The sequence below is a fragment of the Fundulus heteroclitus genome, chromosome 5 (genome assembly GCF_011125445.2).
Source record: "Fundulus heteroclitus isolate FHET01 chromosome 5, MU-UCD_Fhet_4.1, whole genome shotgun sequence".
In the NCBI taxonomy this organism is placed as follows: Eukaryota; Metazoa; Chordata; class Actinopteri; order Cyprinodontiformes; family Fundulidae; genus Fundulus; species Fundulus heteroclitus.
Window position 1 is genome coordinate 14,293,753 of NC_046365.1, and position 25,485 is coordinate 14,319,237.

The 25,485-nt window shown below is 39.3% G+C and overlaps 1 protein-coding gene across 1 annotated transcript in view; it reads right to left on the bottom strand.

Moving 5' to 3' along the window:
- Positions 1-25,485, bottom strand: part of dlc1 (DLC1 Rho GTPase activating protein) — a 116,476-nt gene that overhangs the window by 67,362 nt on the left and 23,629 nt on the right. The window contains exon 4 of the mRNA XM_012865493.3: positions 15,729-15,762. Within this exon, the coding sequence (XP_012720947.3) occupies positions 15,729-15,762 (34 nt within the window). The remainder of the gene's footprint in view (positions 1-15,728; positions 15,763-25,485) is intronic.

Below are 25,485 nucleotides of genomic sequence, written 5' to 3' on the forward strand. Positions count from 1 at the left end.
AATCATCAAAGTGTAAAGACTGACGTGAATTTCTGGATTTCATATGGGAATCTTCTGCATATCTCGATTAAAAAAGGAAAATAAACACACCACTGACACCATTTTCCGAGGTCCAACGGAAATGTGTCATGCAACTTGCATGGGTCATAATAAAAGGATTACGCTAAAGCTCCCCCCATTGTCTGTTGTTTGAGCTATTTTCTTTGCAGCTGATTAGGGAAGTCAAGTGGAGTAAGACACTTGACTCCTCTCCTCCCCTCTCTTTCATGGGAGAGTGTTTTCAGGAGCTGTTGTGTACACACTATAATGACCCCCAACTCTTGAGCTGGCTCTTGAGTATTCAGCAGGCAGACAGACCATAACAGCAAAGACATTCGACCAATAGGATGCTGGCTCTAAGTAAATGCTATAAGAAAAAAACTCAACTTAAATTCTTGAGTTTCACTCCTCTGCAGTTTGACCGTTTGCTGCAGGTCGTGTGTTTAAAGGGGAGATATCAGGCTTTTTAATTCTTCCTTTTTACATATAAATAATCAAGTTCTGGTCTTTATGAAGTAGAACTACAATGCTTTGGCCTTAATCTGTCGTTATTTTTGCCCCTCTGCCGCTCTTTTACCCTGTTCTGAGGTTGATGGGAGAGCAACTTGTTTCGGGGCGATCTCTTTAAATAAAAACAAAAAGGAAAAATATAAATGAAGCACGCCCACCTAAAGTCACTAAGCATTCCACTTTACCCCAGTTTGACCATTTTTAGAGTACGCTGGGGACGGTGTGATGAAGAATCGAACGTTTTTACCTATTCACTAGGAGCTTCGGTAGCCTTGGGCTTGGACAACAAAATCGCTCTGAGAAATAAAAATAGCAGATTCCGAAGTCAGAAGTAAATGACCTTGTTTAGCAGTCCCACAGCAAATATAGCGTGCCGATTGTTAAAAAAGTAACAATAAACGGAGAAGACAATAAAGCTTGAAAAATATGACCCAAAAGTAATATAAAGATAGCTACACAGCACCTGGACAGACTACGTTAAAATTGTCTGCATTCCTAGAGACCCCAAGTACACAACCAAATATTTAAGGGCTAAAAACTCTCCGGCAAATTAACCAGACTTCTCCCACATGCTCCACCATCCAAACTGAAACATGAAGGGTCTTTGCAGAGGCTGCTCCAGCCTCTCATACTCAAACAAGTGAGTGATGCATCTTTAAAATCCAGATAAGGACTAACACATGTGCACATTCAATATCATGACTTTATGATATGTTGGCTTTTCTTTAAGAAATACTGTATTGTATTTGCACCAGTTAATTCCTAGTATACAGATAATCCCTTCTTGGAGGCAAAAAAATCATTCTGACAGCCTTGTGACATGAAAAAACAAAAACAAATCATGCAGTTTATTCCTGCAACCTGCGCATCAAGCCTCCAGTACTAACCAGAGAGAATTAAACAGGCAGGAAGTGATGGAGCCTGCTGAGACAGGACTGATTCATCAGAGTGGAGGCAGCACGAACATCTCACACTATCGTCACATGGAGGTTTATATTCCTTTAAGTGAAAGAACCGGTTCAAAGGGCCAGATATCCCGAGTAACAATGATGAGGGTAACGAGAGGTATGTGAAAAGAGCCTGAATTGGTTTTGTAATTATTTCCTTATACTGGAGAAGAAAGACAAAAAGGATTTATAGAAAAGCAATAATAACTGACCCCCTTATTGAAAGTCTCAGTTTCAGTCAGTTTTCTTTGACTATAATGTTACAACTGACAAAACCCAAATGCCTACAATTGCTCCATGATGTCTATAAATGATTCTGTCTCTGAATTCTCTCTATTTTTTGTCTCTGTTTTTTTGGCTTTTTATCACATTCATATGTTTTGGGTTATCACACAAGTTTTATTATCCCATAAAGATAACCTGGATAATCAAAAATGTTCTTTTTATGTTAAACCTTTACCAATTACTGGAAAACATTATTTGAACCTTTTGGCCCTTTGTTGCATACAAATGTTTTCCAATAAAATTATCACGCCCCCTTGGGTTGTTATATATTATTTATGTGTTTCACACATTTTTTTTGCTGTATTTGTTTGTAAACAAAGTGATTTTGCAAATATTCACCATAACAAGACCAGGTGACCAGAAGTATGATATTGCACATGTTTGCAATGAGTAAACAAGGAGCAGCAATTTAGCGACTCAGCAACGGAGGAACGAAATTAAGGCGGTTACGTAGCCCTAACCCCACAGATCGGGTGGGTCATCCATCACACTAAGCTGCCACTTTACTGCAAGGCGGTGCAGGACGGTCCACTGGCTCTTAAAGCAGCTGAGGCAGCTGTCGCCATCTTGCTTTCTGTACTGCTGGAAGATGGCGCAACAATGTTTATGTTTGCTGACCATGCCCGGTGCAAAATTCTTTTCTGGCTCAAAACGGACTAAGTCACCACTATCAAAATGAACACTTAGAGTGTTGTATTTGAAGATGGATATATGTTTTTTGTTTTTTTTTTGGGGGGGGGGGGGTCAAAATGCCACTTTATAGTGACAAACTAATGGCTTAGCACCTTCATATTTTCTTTTTGGTATGATTGTTCTTTTACTGAAATGATATGTCTGTTGTCAGATGTAAAAAGACACTCACCTTCCAAAAAGTTCCACTTTTGTCTTGTCAGTCCACAAAATATCTTCCTAAAAGTCTTATGGATCATAAAATGTTTTTAACTAACTGGTTTTGACCAGGGAACTCTGGTTACCCAGTCTCCTTCTTATTTGTAATTCATGAAAGCTGAGCTAAGGCAGGAAAAGCCTTATTTTGTTATGGGGTCTTTTTGATCTCCTAGATCAGTCGTAGATAGGCAAGGCAAGGCAAGGCAAATTTATTTATATAGCACAATTCAGTACAAAGACAATGCAAAGTGCTTTACATGATTAAAACATAGCAAAATAAAACAGAATAAGAGCAAGTAGGAATAAAATATAGATAGAAAATAGAACAAAAAAGTGGTGATTCAGTTAACTAGGACAGTTGAAGGCAATTTTAAACAAATGTGTTTTTAATCTTGATTTAAAAGAACTCAGGCTTTCCGCACTTTTACAGTTTTCTGGAAGTTTGTTCCAGATAATTGGAGCATAGGAACTAAAAGCTGCTTCTCCATGTTTGGTTCTGGTTCTAGGTATGCAGAGCAGGCTGGAGTCAGAAGACCTGAGTGGTCTGGATGGTTTATACGCTGATAACAAGTCTGTGATGTATTTAGGAGCTAAGCCATTTAAGGATTTATAGACTAACAGAAGTATTTTAAAGTCTATTCTCTGAGATACAGGGAGCCAGTGTAAGGACTTTAGAACTGGGGTGATGTGCTCTACTTTCTTAGTCTTAGTGAGGACGCGGGCAGCAGCGTTCTGGATCAGCTGCAGCTGTCTGATCCACTTTTTAGGCAGACCTGTGAAAACACCGTTGCAGTAATCAATTCGACTAAAAATAAACGCATGGATTAGTTTTTCTAGATCCTGCTGAGACGTCAGTCCTTTAATCCTAGAAATGTTCCTCAGGTGATAGAAAGCCGACCTTGTAACTGTCTTTAGATGCTTTTGAAGGTTCAGGTCTGAGTCCATCACTACACCCAGGTTTCGGGCCTGATTTGTGGTTTTTAGCTGAAGCGACTGAAGCTGTGTGCTAACTTTTGATCTTTCCTCTATTGGTCCAAATATTATTACTTCAGTTTTGTTTTTATTCAATTGGAGAAAATTTTGGCACATCCACGTATTGATTTCTTCTAGGCATTTACTCAGTGCCTGAATTGGTTCATAGTCACCTGGTGACATGGTGATGTAGAGCTGTGTGTCGTCTGCATAGTTATGGTAGCTGATGTTGTTATTTTTTATTATCTGGGCTAGAGGGAGCATGTAGATATTGAATAGGAGGGGACCCAGAATGGACCCTTGGGGAACCCCAAATGGGATTTTTGTCATCTCTGATGTAAAGTTACCTACTGATACAAAAAATTCCCTGTCCTTTAAGTAGGATTTAAACCAGTTGAGTGCTGTACCAGAGAGGCCGACCCAGTTCTCCAGGCGTTCTAACAGAATGGAGTGATCGACAGTATCAAATGCTGCACTAAGGTCCAATAGAACCAGCATGGTGGTTCTTCCACAGTCTGTATTTATATGGATGTCATTAAACACCTTGATCAGGGCGGTCTCTGTACTGTGGTGAGCACGGAAACCTGACTGGAAAACGTCAAATCGGCTGGTCGTTGTTAAGAAGGTGTTTAATTGTTGAAACACAGCTTTTTCAATAATCTTACTGATAAAGGGGAGGTTTGAGATGGGCCTGTAGTTCTGGAGTAGAAGTTTGTCTAAATTATTCTTTTTCAGCAGTGGTTTGATAATTGCTGTTTTTAGGGACTGGGGGAAAACACCTGACAGGAGGGACGTGTTTATTATCTGAGTCAAATCAGACGCTATGACAGGTAAAACTTTTTTAAAGAAAGCTGTGGGTAGAACATCAAGACAGCATGAAGAGGAACTTAGCTGCTGAATGATCTGCTCTAAGCTTTTGTAGTTTATTTGGCTGAATTGGGACATTTTGTCAGGATAAGTTCCAGCTGAGTACGGCTTTGGTTCTGGAGCTGGTGTGGAAGTACAAACTGATCCTCTAATTTTTAGGATTTTCTCAGTAAAGAAGTTAGCAAATTCATTGCAGGTCCTGGTGGAGTGGAGTTCTGAAGCCACGGACACAGGAGGATTTGTTAACCTGTCGACTGTGGAAAATAAGACACGAGCATTATTAATGTTTTTCTTAATGATCTCAGAGAAGAAAGATTCTCTTGCATTTTTCAATTGTAAGTTATATCTGTTAAGTCTCTCTTTATAGATGTCATAGTGAACCTGGAGTGTATTCTTTCTCCACCTGCGTTCAGCTTTTCGACATTCCCTCTTTTCACTTCTAACTGATGGAGCATTTCTCCAAGGAGATTTTTTCTTCCCGGAAACAACTTTCACTTTAACTGGAGCAATGCAGTCAATGATGTCTGAGACTTTAGACTGAAAGTTATCTACTAGCTCATCTACTGAGTTGCAGCCCAAGGTTGAAGTAGCAGAGTAAGCTTGAATAAAAGTTTCAGTGGCATTGTCCTTAAAGGTGCGTTTTCTTACGATGTCCCTTTGGCTAAATGAGTCACTGGTAATGATACATTCAAAGGTAACGGAGAAGTGATCGGATAAGGCAACATCAGTTACATTGACCTGTGAAATGTTTAGACCTTTAGTGATGATTAAGTCTAAAATATGCCCCTGCTTGTGTGTTGGCTGTTTAACATTCTGAGTTAAACCAAAGTTTCTAAGTGTGTCACACAGTTCTTTTGCACTTCTGTCTTCAGGGTTGTCAACGTGAAAGTTGAAGTCTCCCACAATAATTAAACAGTCATAATCAACACATATCACAGACAAGAGGTCACTAAAATCCTTAAAAAAGTTTGATGTGGACTTAGGAGGCCTGTAAACATTCAGAAACATAGTTCGTACCGGGCTCTTTACCTTGAGAGCCAAATGTTCAAAAGAGTCAAATTTTCCCAAAAACACCTTTTTACACTTTAGTGAATCATTAAACAATGTTGCTACTCCTCCACCTTTCCTTTGCTGTCTGCTCTCACAAAGAAAATTGTAGTTTGGAGGAGTCGACTCCAGCAGTATTACTTCTTCATTAGATTCATGTAACCATGTTTCTGTTAAAAACATAACATCAAGATTGTTGTCAATAATAAAGTCATTAATTAAAAGGGATTTTCCTGACAGAGATCTAATGTTTAATAAACCTAGTTTATATGATTTGGTGGTTGATGATGTCTCTGTGGCAGGTTGCATCTGACAGTTAATGACTTTCAAGTATTTGTTCCTGTTTATCCTTTTGTTTTTCTTTTTTCTGCCACGAATCATCACAGATATTCCGTAATTCCCGGGAAAAGACCCAAGCTGATTCTTGAAACTGTCTTGTCTGATAAACGTGTAGCGAGGGCCCGCTGTGTATCACAGCGAAGTAATCTGAAGGTCTTGAGGACAGGCATGTTCCGTGATACGTAGAGGAGGATCTGGGGCTCTGCGGCCTTTGGAAGATGCTGGTTTAGTCACAGAGCTGTGGCTATATGGAGAGGATGTCATCTGTAGGCCAATCTTAAATACTTTGTTCATGTTGGGAGAAAATTCCAGAAAAGGAACCTCTGGGCTTTGTGGAGAGGAAGGCGAGTTACTTGAATTACTTCAAGAGATAAGCTCTTGAAGTAATTTTAGTAGGCCAGCCACTCTGGCAAAGGTGCATCACTGTTTAATCTTTTCTCCATTTCTGGATAACAGATTTTTGCTGGGATTCACTGGAATCCTGAATTCTTTTTTAATGAGGTTCTTGATATGTTACATTTTGAGATCTCATCAACTATTATACGCTATTAATTGGGTTCTATTTAAGTTATTTCTTTGACAGATCTGGCAGTAACCAAGCTTTGGTGTAGCTCATAAAATTGAATCAAAAATCAATGGTAATCACAACTAATTAATGATTTCTCAAGCACTGTTACATAGCACCAAGAAGGTCCTGGGTTTGAACCTGGGGTCTTTCTGTTGTTTGTATGTTCTCCTTGTGCATGCATGTATTCTCTCCAGGTACTCCAATTACCTCAACCCTGTTGCCTGGAGATTTAAGTTCAATTCTTAATGAGTGCCTCAATGTATTCAATTACCCATTAACTGTTATGATGGGGCCAATCTACGTTATTCCACACCTCCAATGCGCCCGTTGTCATACGTCTTATTCACTCTACTGGCGAACCTGCCTCTCAACTTCCCTGCAGTCAAGCTTATTGCACACACCTGTTTCACGTTCTTTATAAGCTCCCCACACACAGCAAGACAGGGCCAGATTACTGAATTAAAAAAAATTTTTTTTTGCAAGTACATGTCCAGTGTTCCCTTCATGCCTGATTACCACATTTCGACCAAGCGTTTGATCTCTGAACCACGACCTTGATTCTCCACCATGACCAACAAGCTTTACCTTACATTTTTGACCATCTCCGTCCACCGGTGCTGGAGCCACGCCTGTTCTCCGGGCTTTGATCGAGCTTTGGCCAGCCTGTCTGTGACTTCTGCATTGAGTAAGCCAGCTCTCTGCACTGTCATCTTCCGCTTGCTCCTGCAGAGGTTTCCTGTCTGCAACCGCTTTCTGGTTAATAAACCTTTTAAATGCAAACGCCGAATCTGGCGAGGATTTGGGTCTGCTGGCTGCCTGGTTCTTGACATTAGCCAAAAATATTCAGAAAGCGAGCCACTTGAAGTGGTTGGGGAAGCGTAAACAGCGTGCACACGGCCTGCATGGCGTATCATGAATTTAAGTAACGATCATTGCGTGGCACTTGGATACATTTCATAAGAGTAGAGCATTTAAAGCAGTTATCACCCCACATTTTTCTCACATTATCCACAAATGGCTGTCTGGTGACAAATTGTGCATGCCGTGGTATCAAATGCATAGCAAGGCTAAGGGTGGAGCGTTATTTACCTAAAGCTGGGTGTCTTAAAGCACATACACTAAGATTGTTCTGCAATTGAAAAGGCAAAAAAATAATAATAAAAAGGAAAGAGTGTTTTATGGCTATTTTAATCATAACAATGCTTGATATATGTGTCATCTACCAGTCTACTGAAATGCTTAACTAACAATCGTGATACAATGGCTCCTCAGGCAGGGTGAGGCAACACTTCTGTTACTGCAACTCACAGAGTTCAGCAGGCCGAGTTCCTGTGGTAAAGTCACCCTCATACCATGGTTTTCTGTAGCGCAGCTGAGGAGATAGAAGAAAATGCTCTCATAGCTGGGACCCATAAGCCAAATTAACGTTTTAATTATCCATTAAATATTACTGTTGGAAAAAAAGCGCTCCACCAAGAATACTTGTTCGCAGTCCATGTCCACACTGAAACACTTTAAATGTCTGGAACCTAACAAGTTTTCTAAGAAATAACTTTAAAAGGAATCAAATCTGTTGTACAGAGATAACTGTAGCATACATTTAGTGTTAGTCTTAATATGATAACAGGTTTTAGAACGTAAAATTCCTTCAACTGATTAGAAGCTTTTAAATGTTCTTTTACTTTGGAGTTACAGGTGTGAAACAGAAAATAAAAAAAATAAAAAAATAAACTCCACACAGGAAGCAAATGGAGAATGTGTGATATAAGAGGGGGGGGCAGAAGGAGGAGCTGCTAAAAGCCGGGGGGTTGAGTCTGGTGCAGATGGACATGGGAGTCCAGGAATGTGACCTTGCAAAAAAGAAAAAGAAAAAAGTCACACCCTTGTATACCTGCTCATGTATTTGGATATAAAGTGATACACAAAAGAGGGAAAGGGTAGACTCCGACACAGGAACCAAAATAATAAACAAATAGCTTTAATGCCAATATTGTCTCAAGTGAAGCAACCCAACTCTAATTCATCCGTCAAAGAACTTGCTCAGCTAAGGGTAAGGTCCGTAAAGGGCATGCAGTGACAGGAAGCGAGCTCACAAGTAACAGAAGCAAGTCACTTGGTGTTCATGGGGGATTTCACTGTGACATCCTCTGAATTAGGAGACAAGGGGTGTGAAAATGTGACCAATTGAAGAGATGAAGATGTGGTCTGTTGCAAGCCACAAGGAGAGTCACAGGATCTAGGGTTGGGGTTTATAGGCACCATCTGTGCTAAAACGTGTTTATCCAGAAGAGATATCACAAAGCCATCATTGTTATGAGATGAGAAAAAAGTTAAATATGCCTATTTTGTTATGGGGAATAACATTAGTCAAACAGATGCAAAATCATGAGGAGGTTCTTCTTAAAATGGTCGCACTATTCCAGATCTGCCTTTTGTCTCAGTGGGATAAGAAGAAATTATGCCATGGGAAACTAACATCCAAGCATGGCCTTAAAACACATTCAAGACATAATGATACACAGTCTGATCAGCAGATTAGCCACACAGCCATGACATTTTTCAGATAAAACGGAACTCGCAACAAAGCCTCTATATCACACAACAGTGACTCGAACATCACAACAGTGATTAAATTGATCAACTTGCTGAATAATTATCTGGCCACTTTGGGGACTCATAGGGTATTGAATTGTTATACTTAGAAGGTCAGTTGATACAACCCCTTCTACACTACCGTTGATGATTTGTTTCCAACCACCACTGAGCCATGGTGGCGTACAGATACCAGAAAGTTCTGTTAATACATAATCAACACAAACCAAGAGTCATCTTGGTAGAACAGTGGCTACCAAAAATGCTTTATTTAGTGCTAAATTCTAAACTAAACAAATTTACTTACTTATCATAAGTGGTTTGTTTATATTAACAATCGCTACTTAAAATACTATAAGCATGACATGATATATACGCGTATAAATACACACACACACACACACACACACACACACACACACACACACACACACACACACACACACACACACATACATATATATATATATATATATATATATATATATATATATATATATATATATATATATATATATATATATATATATATATATATATATATAGCATTGTATAGCATTCACCGCCCTGGCAAGTTGAAACATAATTATTTCCACACCCTTAAACCCAATATACAGGCACTATTTCAATCGGCAACAACTCCAAAGTGACAAAGGTACTTCAAAGACATGGCAGGACATGACGTTCCATAAAATCCAATTAATAGTTTCACTTTTTAGACCAAGATAAGGATTTTTTGTTAATACACCAGCATACTTACTAAATAGTAAACTGGAGGAGAGCAGCCTTAGAATACAAAATAAGAAAATGATCAATTATCGGTTCTCCGGGGCTGGCGATCAAAAAAAGAAAAAGGAAAAAAAAGACATTTACAAACCATGAACAACATAGAAACTCTAAGAGTTAAAGATTGAAGAAACATCGATTGTTCACAGGAACCACCAGATTCCCAACGTCAGGGTTCCCCTCTCTCATATGGAATCCCACTGAGAGTGTTTAAGGTACATCCTTGATTTCCTCGGTTCTCTCTTCCTCCACCAGCCAAGTGCAGGTAAAAGGTCAAGCTTTAATCCTGCTCTTGGGCTTTTGCCCATCATTGTGTTCTTAAGATGAGTGGTTTATTTTTAGACTGGCAAAATAAAGCGGGATGCCTTGAACCTTAGCTACAAACGAGAAGAACACGGAAAAAGGGCCATAAAGGAATTTGTTAAGTGTTGTGTTTACAAGCTCCATTGAAAGCATGAAAAAAGCACAACACAGATGTTTCAACAATGTTTGAGTCTTGCCGAGTTATTAAAATTAAAGAACCATTCACTGTCAGCAATTTCATTTGCTGCAAAGATTTTTAGACGGTTTTAAAAGTCAGTCACAAACTGAGCTGTCAAGCATTAAGACGAGACAAATTGTGCCAGATGTGGTATGACCAAGCTTTACATGTGGATACCTTTGCGAGGGTCAGCCTCAAAGGAAAACCCAAACAGATGATCTGGTCACAGTTTGATCTGGTTTAAGCTCATTTAGGAGCACACAAATGGTCCAATCCCCTAAAAAATAAGTAACAGAAAAACAAATATAAATACACAAGCTAAAAATGTCAAGGCGATGTTTTAACAAACTATTATTCTCTCTAAGGTTTTGCACTTCAAACAAATTAAATTTTCAAAACCCCGAAAAAGGCTAGCTTGATTTCTGGTTATAGAGCTCTCTGAAGCTCTGGTCAGTAATTATAATACAATTTTGCCCCAAGCACACACAAAATCATGCCCCACATTATTCAAACCCCAGGCAAAGTTAGATTAAAAAAAAAAAAAAAAAATCAACCAAGAAATATGATTCAGATTAGAAATTAATTCAGCTCCTCTCACATAGAAAGAATAATTTTGGGCTTAAAGGTACCAAATGTTTCTCACGTTGCTTCTCACATAGGCTTCAAATAATAAATATGTCAAGTGTATAGTGGCATTCTAAATGGATGTGTTAGCACAGCAATTGCAGGATTTTAACCGAAGGGGTAAAGAGGGTCTCAGAAAGGGAGCAGTTTGTTTGAGCTTCATTTTCATTATCTTTATTATAAAACATAGCTGCTGACGTGATATAAAATCAACATCTAGTTTGTGTGAGCTAGCTGTACTTTCTTTCAATAAATATGTATCAGATGTCCATAGCTCACTACTGCGCTGGTGATTTTGCCACCTTTTTGGTTAAAAAGTGGTTGCAGGTTAGAAGAGACCAGGACGACTCCTATCTCTTCATGGACTTCTATTTTGAATTGTACATTTAGACCTGATCAGACCACACAAATATCAGAAGCATCCTACAAACTACTCTAGTCTCTGTCCGTGAGGAGTTAACCATTTAAGTCCAATATAAGGTATAGAGATATGTATGTTAAACACAGCACCATTGGACGCTAGAGTAAGTAATTACAACTATTACATACGCAGATTCTCAGTTCGATTTAGGTATCTATTTAGCCCATTTTGCTCTGGCTGTATGTTTAAGGCATTTTTGATGCTATAAGGGTAAGCTCCCCTTCTCTCTCCTTGATGAAGAAAATCATCTCCACAGCATGATACTGCCACCATCACCGCCTCAAGAACTGGATCAGGTTCAGGATGATGTGCAGCATTTGTTTTACTCTTGGCAACAGACTTGGGAGGCTGCTGTGTTTTGCACAAGCCAGTTTCAAAAATGTACTTCAGTGCTGTCAGCTAACATTTTTGTTTCTTTTTTTGCTTCCTGTGTATGTTTTGTAGTGACAACACTGAAATGTCACAAGACTTCATTTTGCGAACTGCTCCAATCATACCACGCCAGCAAGAAGTGGAGTCATGCAAACTTAATATCCTACTATCCTTATCATATTTGGATTGCATAATGTGTCCTTTCTTGCTGTTCCAGTGCAGCGATGTTCCGCAGGCCTTGTGAAGCTCAGCTTGTGACAGGAACACGGAAGGAACAGCTTGGCAGCAGTGGTCACATTGTGTACAGGAAAGACACTGACCACACACTAGGGCCCTGTGCACACAACAACAATATAAGTTTACCGCAACAGTACACGGCTCGTCTGACAACGACACAAACTGAAAATAGCTTCCAGAGTGGTACGATATACAAAAAAGAAGTAAAACAAACTTTTTGTCTGTTATCATGTAGAAAAGAAAACTGGAATCTGCATGTCTGGGGAAGCCCTGACACATGACTGAAATCAGTAGAAATCAATGCGCATAGCAGATGCTAACATACTGACTACTAGTGGCGTGGCAGGGAAATACACACATTTAGTGTCTCTACTGTGTTGTGCACAGAGATGGCAATTAAAACGTCGTCATATGGATGTGTTAACAGAAATTAGGAAAAAAAATCCTGCTTTCAATAGATTGTTGTGATGTGCACAGGGTCTGATGTACAAGCAGCACAGCAGGGAGGTCTTTAACTGCTTCAATACAGAGCCACAACCGTGGAAACGTCTAGTTAGCCACTTTTGAGCTTCTGTTTGTGGCCATGACGGCAAAATGAACAATGAATGAGCCGTCTTTCATGGCAGCGAAGCAGGAGCCTTCAGGGTCTGTCGTGTGATGTAACACTGTCACAAATGTACCATTCCCAGGGGCTTAAATGATGGAGATACAGAGAGGGCTTTGAAGTGTCACAATGAACACAAGGCTTTGTGCCCCCAACCCCCCGCCCCCACCATAACTCCCAACATACCCCCATGTCCCCCCACAGAGTAGTAGGTTCTGTCACAAACAAGCAGAGATGAGGGCTTACATAACTTGCTCTCACAGAGTCCGATTGATTTAAATGAAGAGAAAGTACCAAGAATGCGTTACTCTTTTGAAGTTGGCATTGTGCATTGTTGGGAGGATTTTTGCTCACTTTGGGTCCTTTGCCAGAAGGTAGAACTCAATTAGACACGTAAGACACGCAACCACACACAAAGGCACAGACACTCAGAGAGAGAGAGAGAGAGAGAGAGAGAGAGAGAGAGAGAGAGTGAGGCGGCATGGATCAATATGAAAGCTGGTGCCTACGTCAACCCACATCACCGTTATAGTTTACCAGAGTTCGGATTACACAGAGTAAGAGGGGCAATGAGAGGGATAATGAATGTTGCCTGGAAGTAAATTTATTTGTCTAAATTTGTTAATGACCGGCTATTATAAGCTGATTTCGAGGCCTAAGCTAAAGAGAAGCAAGCCATTACTATACATTGATTTTGTTTTCCAGATCAGTCCCCAATGAAGTCAACATGGAGTAGAAATTTAAAAAAAAAATAAGTCCGTCCATCAAAACAGACTGATAACTGTAACTGTACAAATGATGAACAAACTCAACAAACAATACACATCAAAGCTAGAAAACCGTACTTCTTATCAGAAATTGATGCTTCAAATGGACAGACGGACAAATGGATAGTTAGATGGAAATACAGATATAAAGAACTACGGGAAAATTGCACCATGTTTCTGTATTAAGACCTCTTTACTGTTGTACCCTTAATAAAATCTAGTACAAGTGATGGCCTTCACCTTTTAAAACAGTATCCCAAGCTCTGGGCTTCTGAGGAATCTAAAAATAGAAAGAGTCTGGCACATCTGAAAACTTACCAAGCCATGGCCATGCACCAAAACTGACCAGGAATATGTGACGTTAATCAGAGAAGCAATGCTAACTCTGGCAATGATAAATCCAGAGGAGCTGGGGCTCAGGTGTGGGATTCTGTTGATATCACAGCTGTTAACCATCTGCTTTACAGATCTGGCCACCACAGAAGAATGGGAAAAAAATTAAGCCAGAATACCAGAGTCAACTATCAAGGATCGTTATTGTCATTATATGTGACCATCGTGGATTTTTTTGATGAGACAGACACCGGCTCATAATGCACCCAAATTACTCATGACACACAGACACAACAGGGCATAATCGTTCAAAACTTTTTTTTTCTTACTGAAATCAGTTGATTGCACTGACCAACAACCCTTCCTGAGAAGGTTGACACATACAGGGAGTCCTTAGCATCTATTAAGACTCATTTTCGAGTCAAAAAGTCAGTTAGCAGTCCCTTTACAGAAGATATAGATCACTGTGCAGTTGTATGAGAGTATCAGACGAACGTGCCATCGTTTGATACACTCAGGCACACAGTAAATCACTGCAATAAATTTAGATCTTCAAGTTACAGAAATGTGCAGTTTGCATGGATATCCAAACAGACATTCCCTGAGAAACTAGCTTGTAAATAGACCTTAGAATGTGAGAGACGGTGTAAATAATTCTCAGTGGGTCAAGATCGTGTGGAACCAGCAGTGTGTTTGTAACATGTAACAGACTGGGCAGGTGATTCATTGATTCTCAGCAGTGGCTAATGGCCCTCAAAGCGTTTGGATAGAAACTGTTTTCAAGTCTATTAGTTTTTGTTTCTGAATCGTTTATCTGAACTGGTTGAGTCAAGCTAGCAGTTTGGCACAAACCATTCAGTGGAAACAGCACACAATGTGCAAGAAGGTGATCTGGTCAGAGAGAGGTCACAGCTTTCCCGCAGAAATCAATGTGTGATGTCATCTTGCGCCTTTTCAGGCTAAACTGAGCCCCTTAATACTTGAAATAGTTGGCATCACTGGGTTTCAGACAGCTGACAAGTCTGACTATTTGCGCAATAAAGGAGAAACCAAAGGTAAGTAAACAGTTATTTGCAATGTCTAGGGCTTAATGATTCAAAATCATTTCAAAAGTTTGAAAGTTTGCTCATCTGGTAAGCTTAGTGTAATGATTTGATGTCAATGAGACTAGCTAATTCAGCTTACACTGTAGATAAAAGATAGCTAAATAAATAAAATATTAGACAAGCCCTTTGCAAGACTTCAAAATGACTGTTCATAGAAACTGTCCAGCCAGTCTGAGCTTGAGCTAAGTGCACCTTGTAGCTATATTCCTGCAAATTGTGGTTCCACAAAGTTGACTATTGACTTAGGCAACTAAAATATAATGCATGCCCTACTCTTTAGGTTTTTATTAGCTAAAGAAAGAAATTCAACTACAATTTTCCTTTCACTTCAAAACTATGCACCACTTTGTGTTGGTCTGTCACATAAAATACCAATTCAAATCTATGAAGGTATGAGGCTGAAATGGAAACTGTGAAAAAGAGGGCCTCACATACCTTTACATGGTAGTATGTAGTATTTATTTAGGTATTTGCTTCTTATTGGTGCAACACCTTCTGCTGAAGGTGAACTCAAAAAATGAGGACCAAAGGTGAACGAGGGAATGGTTCAAAAGTGCATCAGGCTCGACATCCAGTCTGGCTCTTATCGTCAAGGCAACAGTCTTGATGGTTAAGGAGATGAGTCTAGGACCTTATCTACATCTTGCACCCACTGTCTCAGAGTCTGCAGTTAAACGCCGTCTCTTTCTGCTCTCGGTCCTCTTTGGCCTCAAGTTGTTAACACAGACAAGGTTATCCATTTGACATTGCTCTAGACTCTTCTCATACCACCACAGCTGAGCAGCTGCAGAGTGTTTTCTTACTTTTCATAGAAACAACAAAAACTTGACAGGGGAGTGGGGGTGATGCTGATCATCTCAGGAGAATCCAGAGTCTCAGCTAGTAAGCCATGAACTCTAAACAAACTTTGCATTTCAGAACGTGAAGGTCAGCAACCACTTACCTGCTGTTTTCTTCTCAGAAGCAACAGAGGGGCTCTGGAAAAAAAAAGATAAGACAAAAGATCATAGTTGAGACATGTTTGGCTCACTATTCCTCAAACAATAACCGCAGATGAACAGAGTTTAGTCACTGTTTTGCTTTGGTGAAAACCAGCATCTACCGCTGATCTTATCAGCGTCAACCACGCACTATCCTAAGAATCCAGTTTTAATTCAAAGTATCAGGATTGCATGGGTATCCAGTAATTACACCTACATCGAGGAACCCCAGAGACCTTAAGGTCCCCGAAATAAGTCTGCATAGTTTTCTGATATGCTTGTTTAATAACGGCCACAGCTGATAATGAATCCACCAGAGACCTCTGAACAAATACCACATCATTAATAGTCTGAGCACTATGCACACGTTTTTCATGACTCAGTGTTGTTTCAACTCTCACTTAGGGCAGCCTGGGGACACATTACCGATAGAAATCACAACATAGTAGATTCTCAACATGCTGTGCACTTTTATGTCCTTCTTTGGAGTGTTTGTGGGTTTTTGGAACCACTGCTGCATCGACAGAGTGGGTAGTAAGAATCAGACGCTAAACTGTGTGTGTTTGAAGGTCCAAGTGTGTGTGTGTGTGTGTGTTTCAGTGCATGTGGGGAGCAATAGTCACATGGAATGCAAAGGTCTTTCCTGCTCCTGACATTTGACCTCAAGGTCTTCAGCTGAGCTCCACACCCTGACCTTTTTTAATCTAAACTCCTCTGCGAGAGATTGGGGCGGTTAAGTAAAATTCCTGCTATACACTGACACAGTCCACATTTCCATCTGAGTGATGAATATGGGTAAGAGCATGCAGAAATTACAAGAAGGAAAAACATATGCACAAACTAGCTTTAGTAGTAGTAGTAGTAGTAGTAGTAGTAGTAGTAGTAGTAGTGGTAGTAGTTTTGGCTCTCCCCAACCTATTGCTACACCCTGCCAGCCACGTGGCTGAAAGAAATTACAGATTAGGCTGCTTAGAAATGCTTAAACTCTTGAAAAACAAAGACTGTGATGCTGCAGAAACTAAAAGAGCAAACTTGGCTATCAGTAGCATTTACATTAAGAAGTCAAATGCCGGCTACCAAACTAATCTTGTGATACCAGCCTGTTGTTTTTACGTCATCGTTAAAGATTGGTACAAAAAAGCTCTAGCGTCCTCTATGCATCCTCCATAATGTCCATTTAAATACTTCTAAGAAATTTAGCTGAGACATAATCTATCATTTTGTTGACTGTTGGTCAGAGTAGGGTGTAGTGGGCTAAGTTCAGGTTGTTGATATGGGTTCGATCCTGGTTGCATCAGGAAGGGCATTCATGGAAAAAAAAAAAACTCTGCCAAGTGTATGTTACAAGTTGTAAGAAATTGCTGCACTGAACCCTGTAAAAGGAGCAGCTGTCTGTGGAAATCAAAATGACATTAATAAATCATATAGATAAGGATTGCACGATATAAGGGAAATATGTGATAGGATTGCTCAATTTTGTTTGGATAATATAATATTATTGGCATGTACAACTTAAATGCAGCTTACTACCAGATATTGCATCATGTGTGCAGTAGTAATATTGCAGTGATATAATGTATTGTGCAGCTCTGATATATTTCACATGAATACAAGTATGATCACCATTGTGCTATATTTAATAACCAACATCAACAATAGTTGCTTATTTATTTGAAATAAAAGTGATAAGATCATGTTAAACATTTTTGGTTGAAATCTTTGTGTGAATGCTGTGGTAGTTGTATTTGTGTTATATGTGTTAAACATTAGAATCCCATTCTGGCTTGTGCCTAGTTTGAGACAGGATTTTCTCAAGAGATTTATTAAAGACAAAACCTCACTGATGGTATAAAGGGAATTTTTAAATTGTATGGAATTTAAAGAATTACATTTTTCTACTTGCCACATTCCCCTGCCAAAGAAACAGATTGAAAGCATTCACACGCGTTTTGGGGGTAGATATAAATCTATGACAAGCAGCCATGTGGTTTGATTTGAGACTAAGACTGGGACCGTTGGGAAACGGCATGTCTGGCTTTGTGCATTAAAATCTGCAGAACACTCCAAGTTCTTAGCACAGCTTTTAAAATGACATCATTCATCGTAGTTCTCTTTTTTTAATGGAACAAATAGGATGTAAATCATCCATTCATCTGTCTGTCCGTCCTTCTGTTCATCCATCCGTACATGCATCAGGATGATTAAAGACATGACAACTGTTTAATGCAAAGGACTATTTAAACTAGAAAGAACAAAAAAAAGAAGGTGGGTTCTCCTTTGAAAGGGTCTTTGGTTTCCTTTTACCACAAATTCTTAATGTGTGCCGGCCTTCTCCTCTTGGCATGTCACAGAGCAGGTTCTCACTCTGTGGGATTGTCCAGGCAAGTGTCAAGTGTTCACTAGGGACCTGTGGGCTGCAGAGCAACATCAGCTGCCTCATTTACTACCTCTAATTTCATGGAAGTGGCCTGGTTTGGGGCACAGGAGGAATGCTATGTGTTTGACTTCCACATGTGTCTAGAGAGGCCCGCGAGCTTGCATGGTTATACGCCATATGGTTATTATTTTCACCGCCTCAGTCTGCAGTTTAGTGAAACAGATTTTCCCACGTGTTGTTTTGTTATGGTCCATATACTCCCGATATCTTTTCTTTGCATCTACATCTGAAAGCTGTTTCCCCAAGTTAAAAACTTGAAACCCTTAATTGGGTTCTTTGAAAAGCCTAAAATCCCCTTTAGAATGAACAATTTGAAGGTTTGAAGAAGTGTGAAAGAAGGGGTTCACTGCATATCTTCAAAAATCTGTAAATCAGTGAACATGACAGAAGTTCATAGCAGTTTTTTTCTATGTGTTTAGAAAGAATATGCGTTGACACTTAACACTTTGCATTGTGGATGGATATAATTTTGGTTTCTCGTAACAGAGTGTATACTATGTATGTCTAATATCAACTTGATAAGTCATAAGTTAAGTAATCTTTGGCATGTGGCCTTTACACAAAGCCAAGCAGTCCAACAAGCCTGTTACTTTCCCTCTCTCAGCCTCTCCCCACCTCTGCAGCTTGTTGTTGTGTGTGCAGGCATGTGTGCGTGTGTGTGACCACCCATGGTTTATGCTGGCTGGGGATTAGGGGGCTTAAACTAACCCAAACCTTTTCTCCACCACTTAGCGCAAATCGCTAAATTGGTCCAAATGGCTAACAGTCAGGTAAGCCAGTGTCTCAGCATTTGAAGGCTGGGTGTGATTGGGGAAAGATTGCATGTGGACCACCAAACACAAACCCTTAGAGATACTATTTGGAATATATTTATCTATTGTTACCAGAATGGAGGTGCTGCAGTCCAAATAAAAAAAAAAAGGTTGTCTTTAGTCTCTGTCAGTTTGTGAGTGCAAAAAGTGAAGAAATTGTGGAAGAGAACCCTGTTTTAGTTTTCTCCTTGAAAGTTTGACCCCAAGTGAATTTTGATTGCTACCCATGTTTAAATAGGCTTTAAAGGAGCAATAAGAAGAACTTCCCCACTAGTTCGGCCTCTGAGCACTGTCTGTAGACTAAAACAAGATGTGTGGGACTACATACCTCTCTACCTCCAAAGTCTAAGCACCAAACCAGTTATCAGTTTCACTGTAAATTTTTTTGTCAAAAAAAAATAATGCCCCGAATGAACGCGAGGATCCCAGTGGGCAGCTCACAAGCCCTCTGAGCTGCATTAAACAATACTAACTGTGTTAGCAGGGCTAATGGCTACTCACCTCACATAACAGTAACACCTGGAACATTGCTGGTCAAACTCCAACAACTGTAGCATTGCATTGAATCAAATCAACATAGCAACACAAGTCTAACAAGGCTTCAACACCAACAAAAACAAACATTTGACTTCATGCTACCTGTCAAGGAGGAGAAAAGCTAGCTCCGAGTCACATTGGAGCTGCTTCTGCTCTTGAAAAACGCAGGGCCAATGTTAATTTCCGTTTTGACTCTCTCCTTATCTGATGACTTCTTTACCTAAGACTATTGCTTTTTTGTGGTAATGATGGTTCCTGTTTGTCTTCAGGTGAAAGCTGGCATTTTATGGGGAGGGGCTAAACCCTGAGTGGCAGCTGTTCACATGCATGTACTCGCACGTGCGGCTGGACTGGGTTGTAAACAAGAGACTGGAGAGCAATACAGAGAGACGGTGTGGAATGTCATGCCATATTCCATCTAAAAAGATACCTTTAGTTCTTCACATCACTATTTTTCAGTTCTATCTAAAATTATGAATTATTGCTCATTGCTCCTTTAAATGTCACACTTATCAAATTTCCAAAGAATATCAACAAATGACACAATGAGTAGGTGTAAAAGTAAATTTCTTAGAGTAAAGGCATATTAATGTATTTTGCTTTAGCGGGAATTACAAACCAAAACAGTTTCTGAAACACATTTAAAAAAGATTTGGAGATCAAAAGCACAAGTTTAGTACCTTGCAAAAGCATTCATGTTCCTTGAACATTTTCCATTGTTTTTTTAACATTAAAATCATAAACCTAAGCTCATTAATTGGGATATTATCTGATGGCCTAACACAGAAGCTGTGCATTATCGTAAATTGCAAGCCTGTACTTTGAAGAACATTTCGTTGTAATTGCAGCTGCAGGTACTTTGCGGTTTGTCTTACCAACTTTGCACATCTACAGACCAAAATCCTTGATCCATTCTTCTATGTGCAGGCTCAGACAGATTGGATGGAGAGCACATGTGAACATTGGTATATGGCTTGCCACACTGAATTCTCAATGGATTTAGGTTATAACTTTGACTTTGACTAACACAGGATTATCATTGGAGCTAAACTATTTCACTGTAGCTCTGGCTACAATGGAATAGGTTCTTGAAAATTAAGAAGACAGCTGATTGCACTGAATTTTATTTAGATGTATCACACATTTCAGATTTTTATGTGTTATACTTTGAAGTGCTAGCATCCTTTCTTGCCCAATTCACAGATAGGCACAGCTTTGGTGTGGTTTATCAAATAAAATCTAATAACATTAAAATGACTGGTTGTAATGTAAATTAAATTTTAAAAAGCTCAAAGGGTTAGAATACTTACACAAGGCACTGTAAAGGCTTTTTCAGTTGTGTAAGAGAGTTAATGTTTATACTAAACACACGGTGGACACTCAGTCTCATTGTCAACTGGGACCTTGTTACGCAGCCTTGAGAGTTGAGTTATGGTCTCTATCTCCGCTTAAAGAGAGTGAGACTGGTAGAGATTCAAACACAGGCACCCATTTTCATGGATGTTTACATAAGTAAGCTAAAGGATGGGGCTTCTTTTTTCCGGCAGCGTCCCTTGGGGTTTAGACATGAACTTCATGAAACTTAAAGACTTTATAAATTTACTCTTGATTTGTCACTTTTTTCCACATAGGCTTTATGCTTGAATTTTGTACTTTCTGTGATATGTTGGACCTGTCATATAGGTCAATGAACTCACTTCTTGCTATTTCTGACAATGTTTTTTCCTAACAGTGCAGTTTACTGGAGTGATGGGCTAACACAGGCATTTGTACCATTTTGTTGTGACTTGTTGATAATTCACATCATAATTAAGGGTGTAACGAGATCTCACGGCACAAGATCCCGTAGTATTAAAATGACATCATTGCTCATGAAGTCTGACTCATAAAGCACTATATAACTGCCGTCAACATGCAACTCCATGTGAAAGTGTGTACTTTAAGCTTGACACCTTTTTGTATCTATGTTGAGACAAAGACTTCCCATAGGGTTGGGTGATTCAAAGAGGACATTTCATGCAAAATCCATACTTTTAGTGATTTAATACATTTCATTGTGTACTTGGAGTCTCTAGGAGTGCAGAAATGTTTAACATAGACTGTCCAGGAGCTGCATAGATATCTTAATATTCTTTTTAGGTAATATTTTTCAAACCATTCAGTTTTGTTTGTTTTCTTGCACATTTTTGAACAATAACGTCACAGTATTTGCTGTGGAGCTGCTTAACATGGCGAAGGACTTCTGACCGTACCAAATTTATGAACCCAACATTTTTATTTCTTGGAGCAATTTTGTGGTCCAAGCTGAAGGATGCCGGAGCTACAAGTAGATAAGTCAAAATGTTCAGTTGTTTATTACGCTCCAGCATACTCCAAAAATAGCCGAATTGGGTGAAGTGGAATGCTCTGCTACCTGGAGTGGGGTGCGGTGTGAAGTGCATCCTTTAAATTTAAAGAGACCACCAAACAAAACGGGTCACTCTCAGACCCAACTCAGAACAGGGGTTAAAAGGGGCGATGTCAGGGTAAGTTAACGACAAATTCAGACCAGAGCACAGCAGTTCCACTTGACATTGACCACAAAATAAATTATTTCAAGATGAAAAGGAAGAACTGAAAAGAGTGATATGTCCCTTTTAATTCAGCGACATTAGTACTGAAGAAACCTCTACCTCTTTGAAATATTTGGGTGAAAGCATTTTGGGTTCTCAAAAGAAAACATAAATGATCACAGAGTGACAGACAAGATATGTACATTTTCTAGGCTAAAGTGTTAGCTAACAGTTCGCTGGTAGCCAGAAATTTGAAAGTTATCATCTGCTTCTTTTTCATAGGTTTTAACTAGATAAGACTTAATTTGATCATCTCTTTTCAAAACTAAAATATACTTACACAAGCACTGGATAATTCTGCACTGCAGAGATTTCTTAAAACACAATCTGAGATTATGAAACATTTTCTCCTTAAAAAAAGGGCATGTTTTTTTTTTATTAGAACCACCTAGACAAGCAAATATAATAAAATAAAGTAAAAACCTAATATATGGAAAAAACCCACCTGGACAGATACATTTTACTGATAACAGTTTATTTAAACTACAGCTTTGGGATTGGTGAAAATGTGGTTCTAATTAATCTTTTTAAAAGTTTTAAGATTAATTATAATTGACATTAGATCCTTTAAATTCAACTGTTATTTTTTATCATTATTAATTTTAGTTTGTAGCACTTTGAAATACTGAAAATGTACGATGTATGATATTCATCGTTATATATGTTAATATTTTTTAAATAATTATTATCATTATTATCCCCAACTCCATTGCTTAGAACTTCATCCTTTTTTATGACCTTTTTTTATTTTATGAATGTTTTTTTCTCTGCTCACACAATTTGCTGTTAAAGATCAGGTCCATAATATGTTGCATTTTAAGAACTTATAGCCTACGTGGTGTTATCAGACAAAGTCTGTTTAAGATTTCTTGATTCTGCTGGTCTGGCAATAATCAGACTTGGGTGTGGTTAGTTCAATTTAACTAAAAATATGTGGTTATTAATAGTTAATTACAGTTTAACAAGGGGAACAAATGCTTTTTCAAGACACTGTACTACAAGTGATAAATATTACACAAATCCAGAAATTAACATCATCTGTCTCTCCTCAACAGGTTGAATTTTCCTGGCTTTAAGGTCAGAGTTAATGAGGATAATCTTAAATTCCCAACTGCATCAACAATACTGGCTGTTGGATTAGCTGCTGACATTTTGGGGAGAAAGAACAGAGCGGGTTAACAAGAGGGATTAGAGACCTCTGTGGAACCAGAGGAACCAGCCGGAGACGCCTGGGCCAAAGATTTAAAACACAGACTGTGCACTTTAGTTGCAATTTCATTTAGCCCATCTAGGTCAGCGGGGGCTTGAGTGCTTACTACCTTACATGCAACAAACACCTTAAACAAATGAACCACATTCCTTCAAAATGGCATTACAACTGAGGGTAAAGACAATACAGAATCTTTGCTGAGATGAATCATCACCGAGGTGATGCAACATTAAAGCAAACATGAATAAAAATCACTTGAAAACATGCTCCAGATAAGAATCCTGCTCACAACCTTGAACCACATGCATGAAACGGCGTCCCTTCTGAATGCACCAGGGTTTATTGTGCATTCCTGTGCACTTGTGTCTGAGAGAGCATTCAGTTTGTTGTTTGTTCTCTGATTTATGACATTTCATTATCAGCAGGCTGCAGGGATGTTTCCAGATGCTTGTGTCTTCCAGTCATCCTAAGATTTACAGTCAGCATATACTGTCATCTTGCAACTATTGCTGTACTGTTTATTGTCTTCATCATGGCGCAGATGTGCTTTTTACAAGGCAAATGTACCAGCTTCTAACTTTGCAGGTACTCATCAGTGCTGTTTGAATAGAAAAAAAATCCATAGAAAGACAGTGAATTGCATTTGAGTTTATGATGATTTGATTTAGGCCTCATTCCACGGATTTTTAAAAAAAATTATGGGTAATAACAGCATGAACAGACAGAAATTTATGACATATATGACTTTCTTCAAATAACCCTTTAACCGAAAGCCCATTCAATCAAATAATTAGCCTCTTCATAGTATAAATCTGTTTAGACAAAACACTGAGCTTGCAAAATGAGTCAGGCTCACACATGTGGATGGCTTGGACAAGTTATTTGCAGTGCGAACGGCTTTCTTTTAGATTTAAGGTCTGATAGTCTTCAAACGACTAAAGAAAGAGACCTACAAACTCTGCATGTGTTTCTCTCATGTGCTGGTGGGCCTTTATGCAACAACATAGAGCCAAATTGACAGGAAAAACAAGATTTCCTTGTGGGAGTTGAGAAGTTCATTTTCCACATCCTGTTCCAAACATAAGCCTTTCTTTTTTTTCCCCTGATCCTCTTATTGTAAGCCACAGCGGGCCTGTGTTTGTCTCCTTGTTACAGCTGCGCTCAGCAGCGCAGTGACCTTGGGGACAATGACACAACATAAAGCAGCTAGAAGCGTGGCCATGACCAGAACCCCCTACCGCCGGTGCTTGTTGAACTGAATGGCGGTCGGGTTCACAGCTCGCTGACTCATTCTGGCGGCCTTTAAGCCAAAATGTGTGGGTGGAATGTAGGCAAACATGATTACGCCTGTCGCAGTCTTTGTTGACTATTGACGAACAGCAGGAATGCGGGAGCAAACGAGGAGATGAATAAAAGACAGTGAAAGTAGCAACATTCCAGGGCTTTTATCTGACTAGGATACTGCCAAGGTGTGGTTTGGATGAAGGATGTTTGGGGACTGCGAGGCTGCCAGAGCGGAACCTGGAGGAAGGATGGAGCAGAGATCTCCAGTTGACCTTAGCACGCAAACTGCAGCAAATCTATTGTCCACCGTGAGCAGACAGATAAAGATGCTAAATTCATACATAAGCTACTGACATACAATTTAATCTGTTACTCGTGAGAAGAAAAATATCTCTAAAGTAATTATCGGCACAATGGCTTTCAAAAGAGCGGAAGACAGGATTTAATGCAGTTAACTGAGTAGAACCACATTTCACTGTAATCATGGCTGCTAGTGTTCATATGAATGCATATGTCACTTGCAAATTACATCACCAAATAAGAGAACAAACAGACAGAAGTAATCAAGTAAGAAACACAATCTTAATCATGAAAAGCTTGTAGGCTGCAGCAAACTGGATTTTTTTATGACTGTCAACAATACTTATTTTATGCCACTCTTCGTTAAAGCTATAGTTGGTAATCCTGTTCAGAAACATTTTTTTACATACTGGGTAAAATCGTCCTTCCATCCTGAAAGTAGTTAAATGCATTACGTATTCACAGGCCTGTAAAAACTATAGCCAATCTCTGCCTTTCGGTCCGAAGGGCATGGATTTGTCAGAGTTT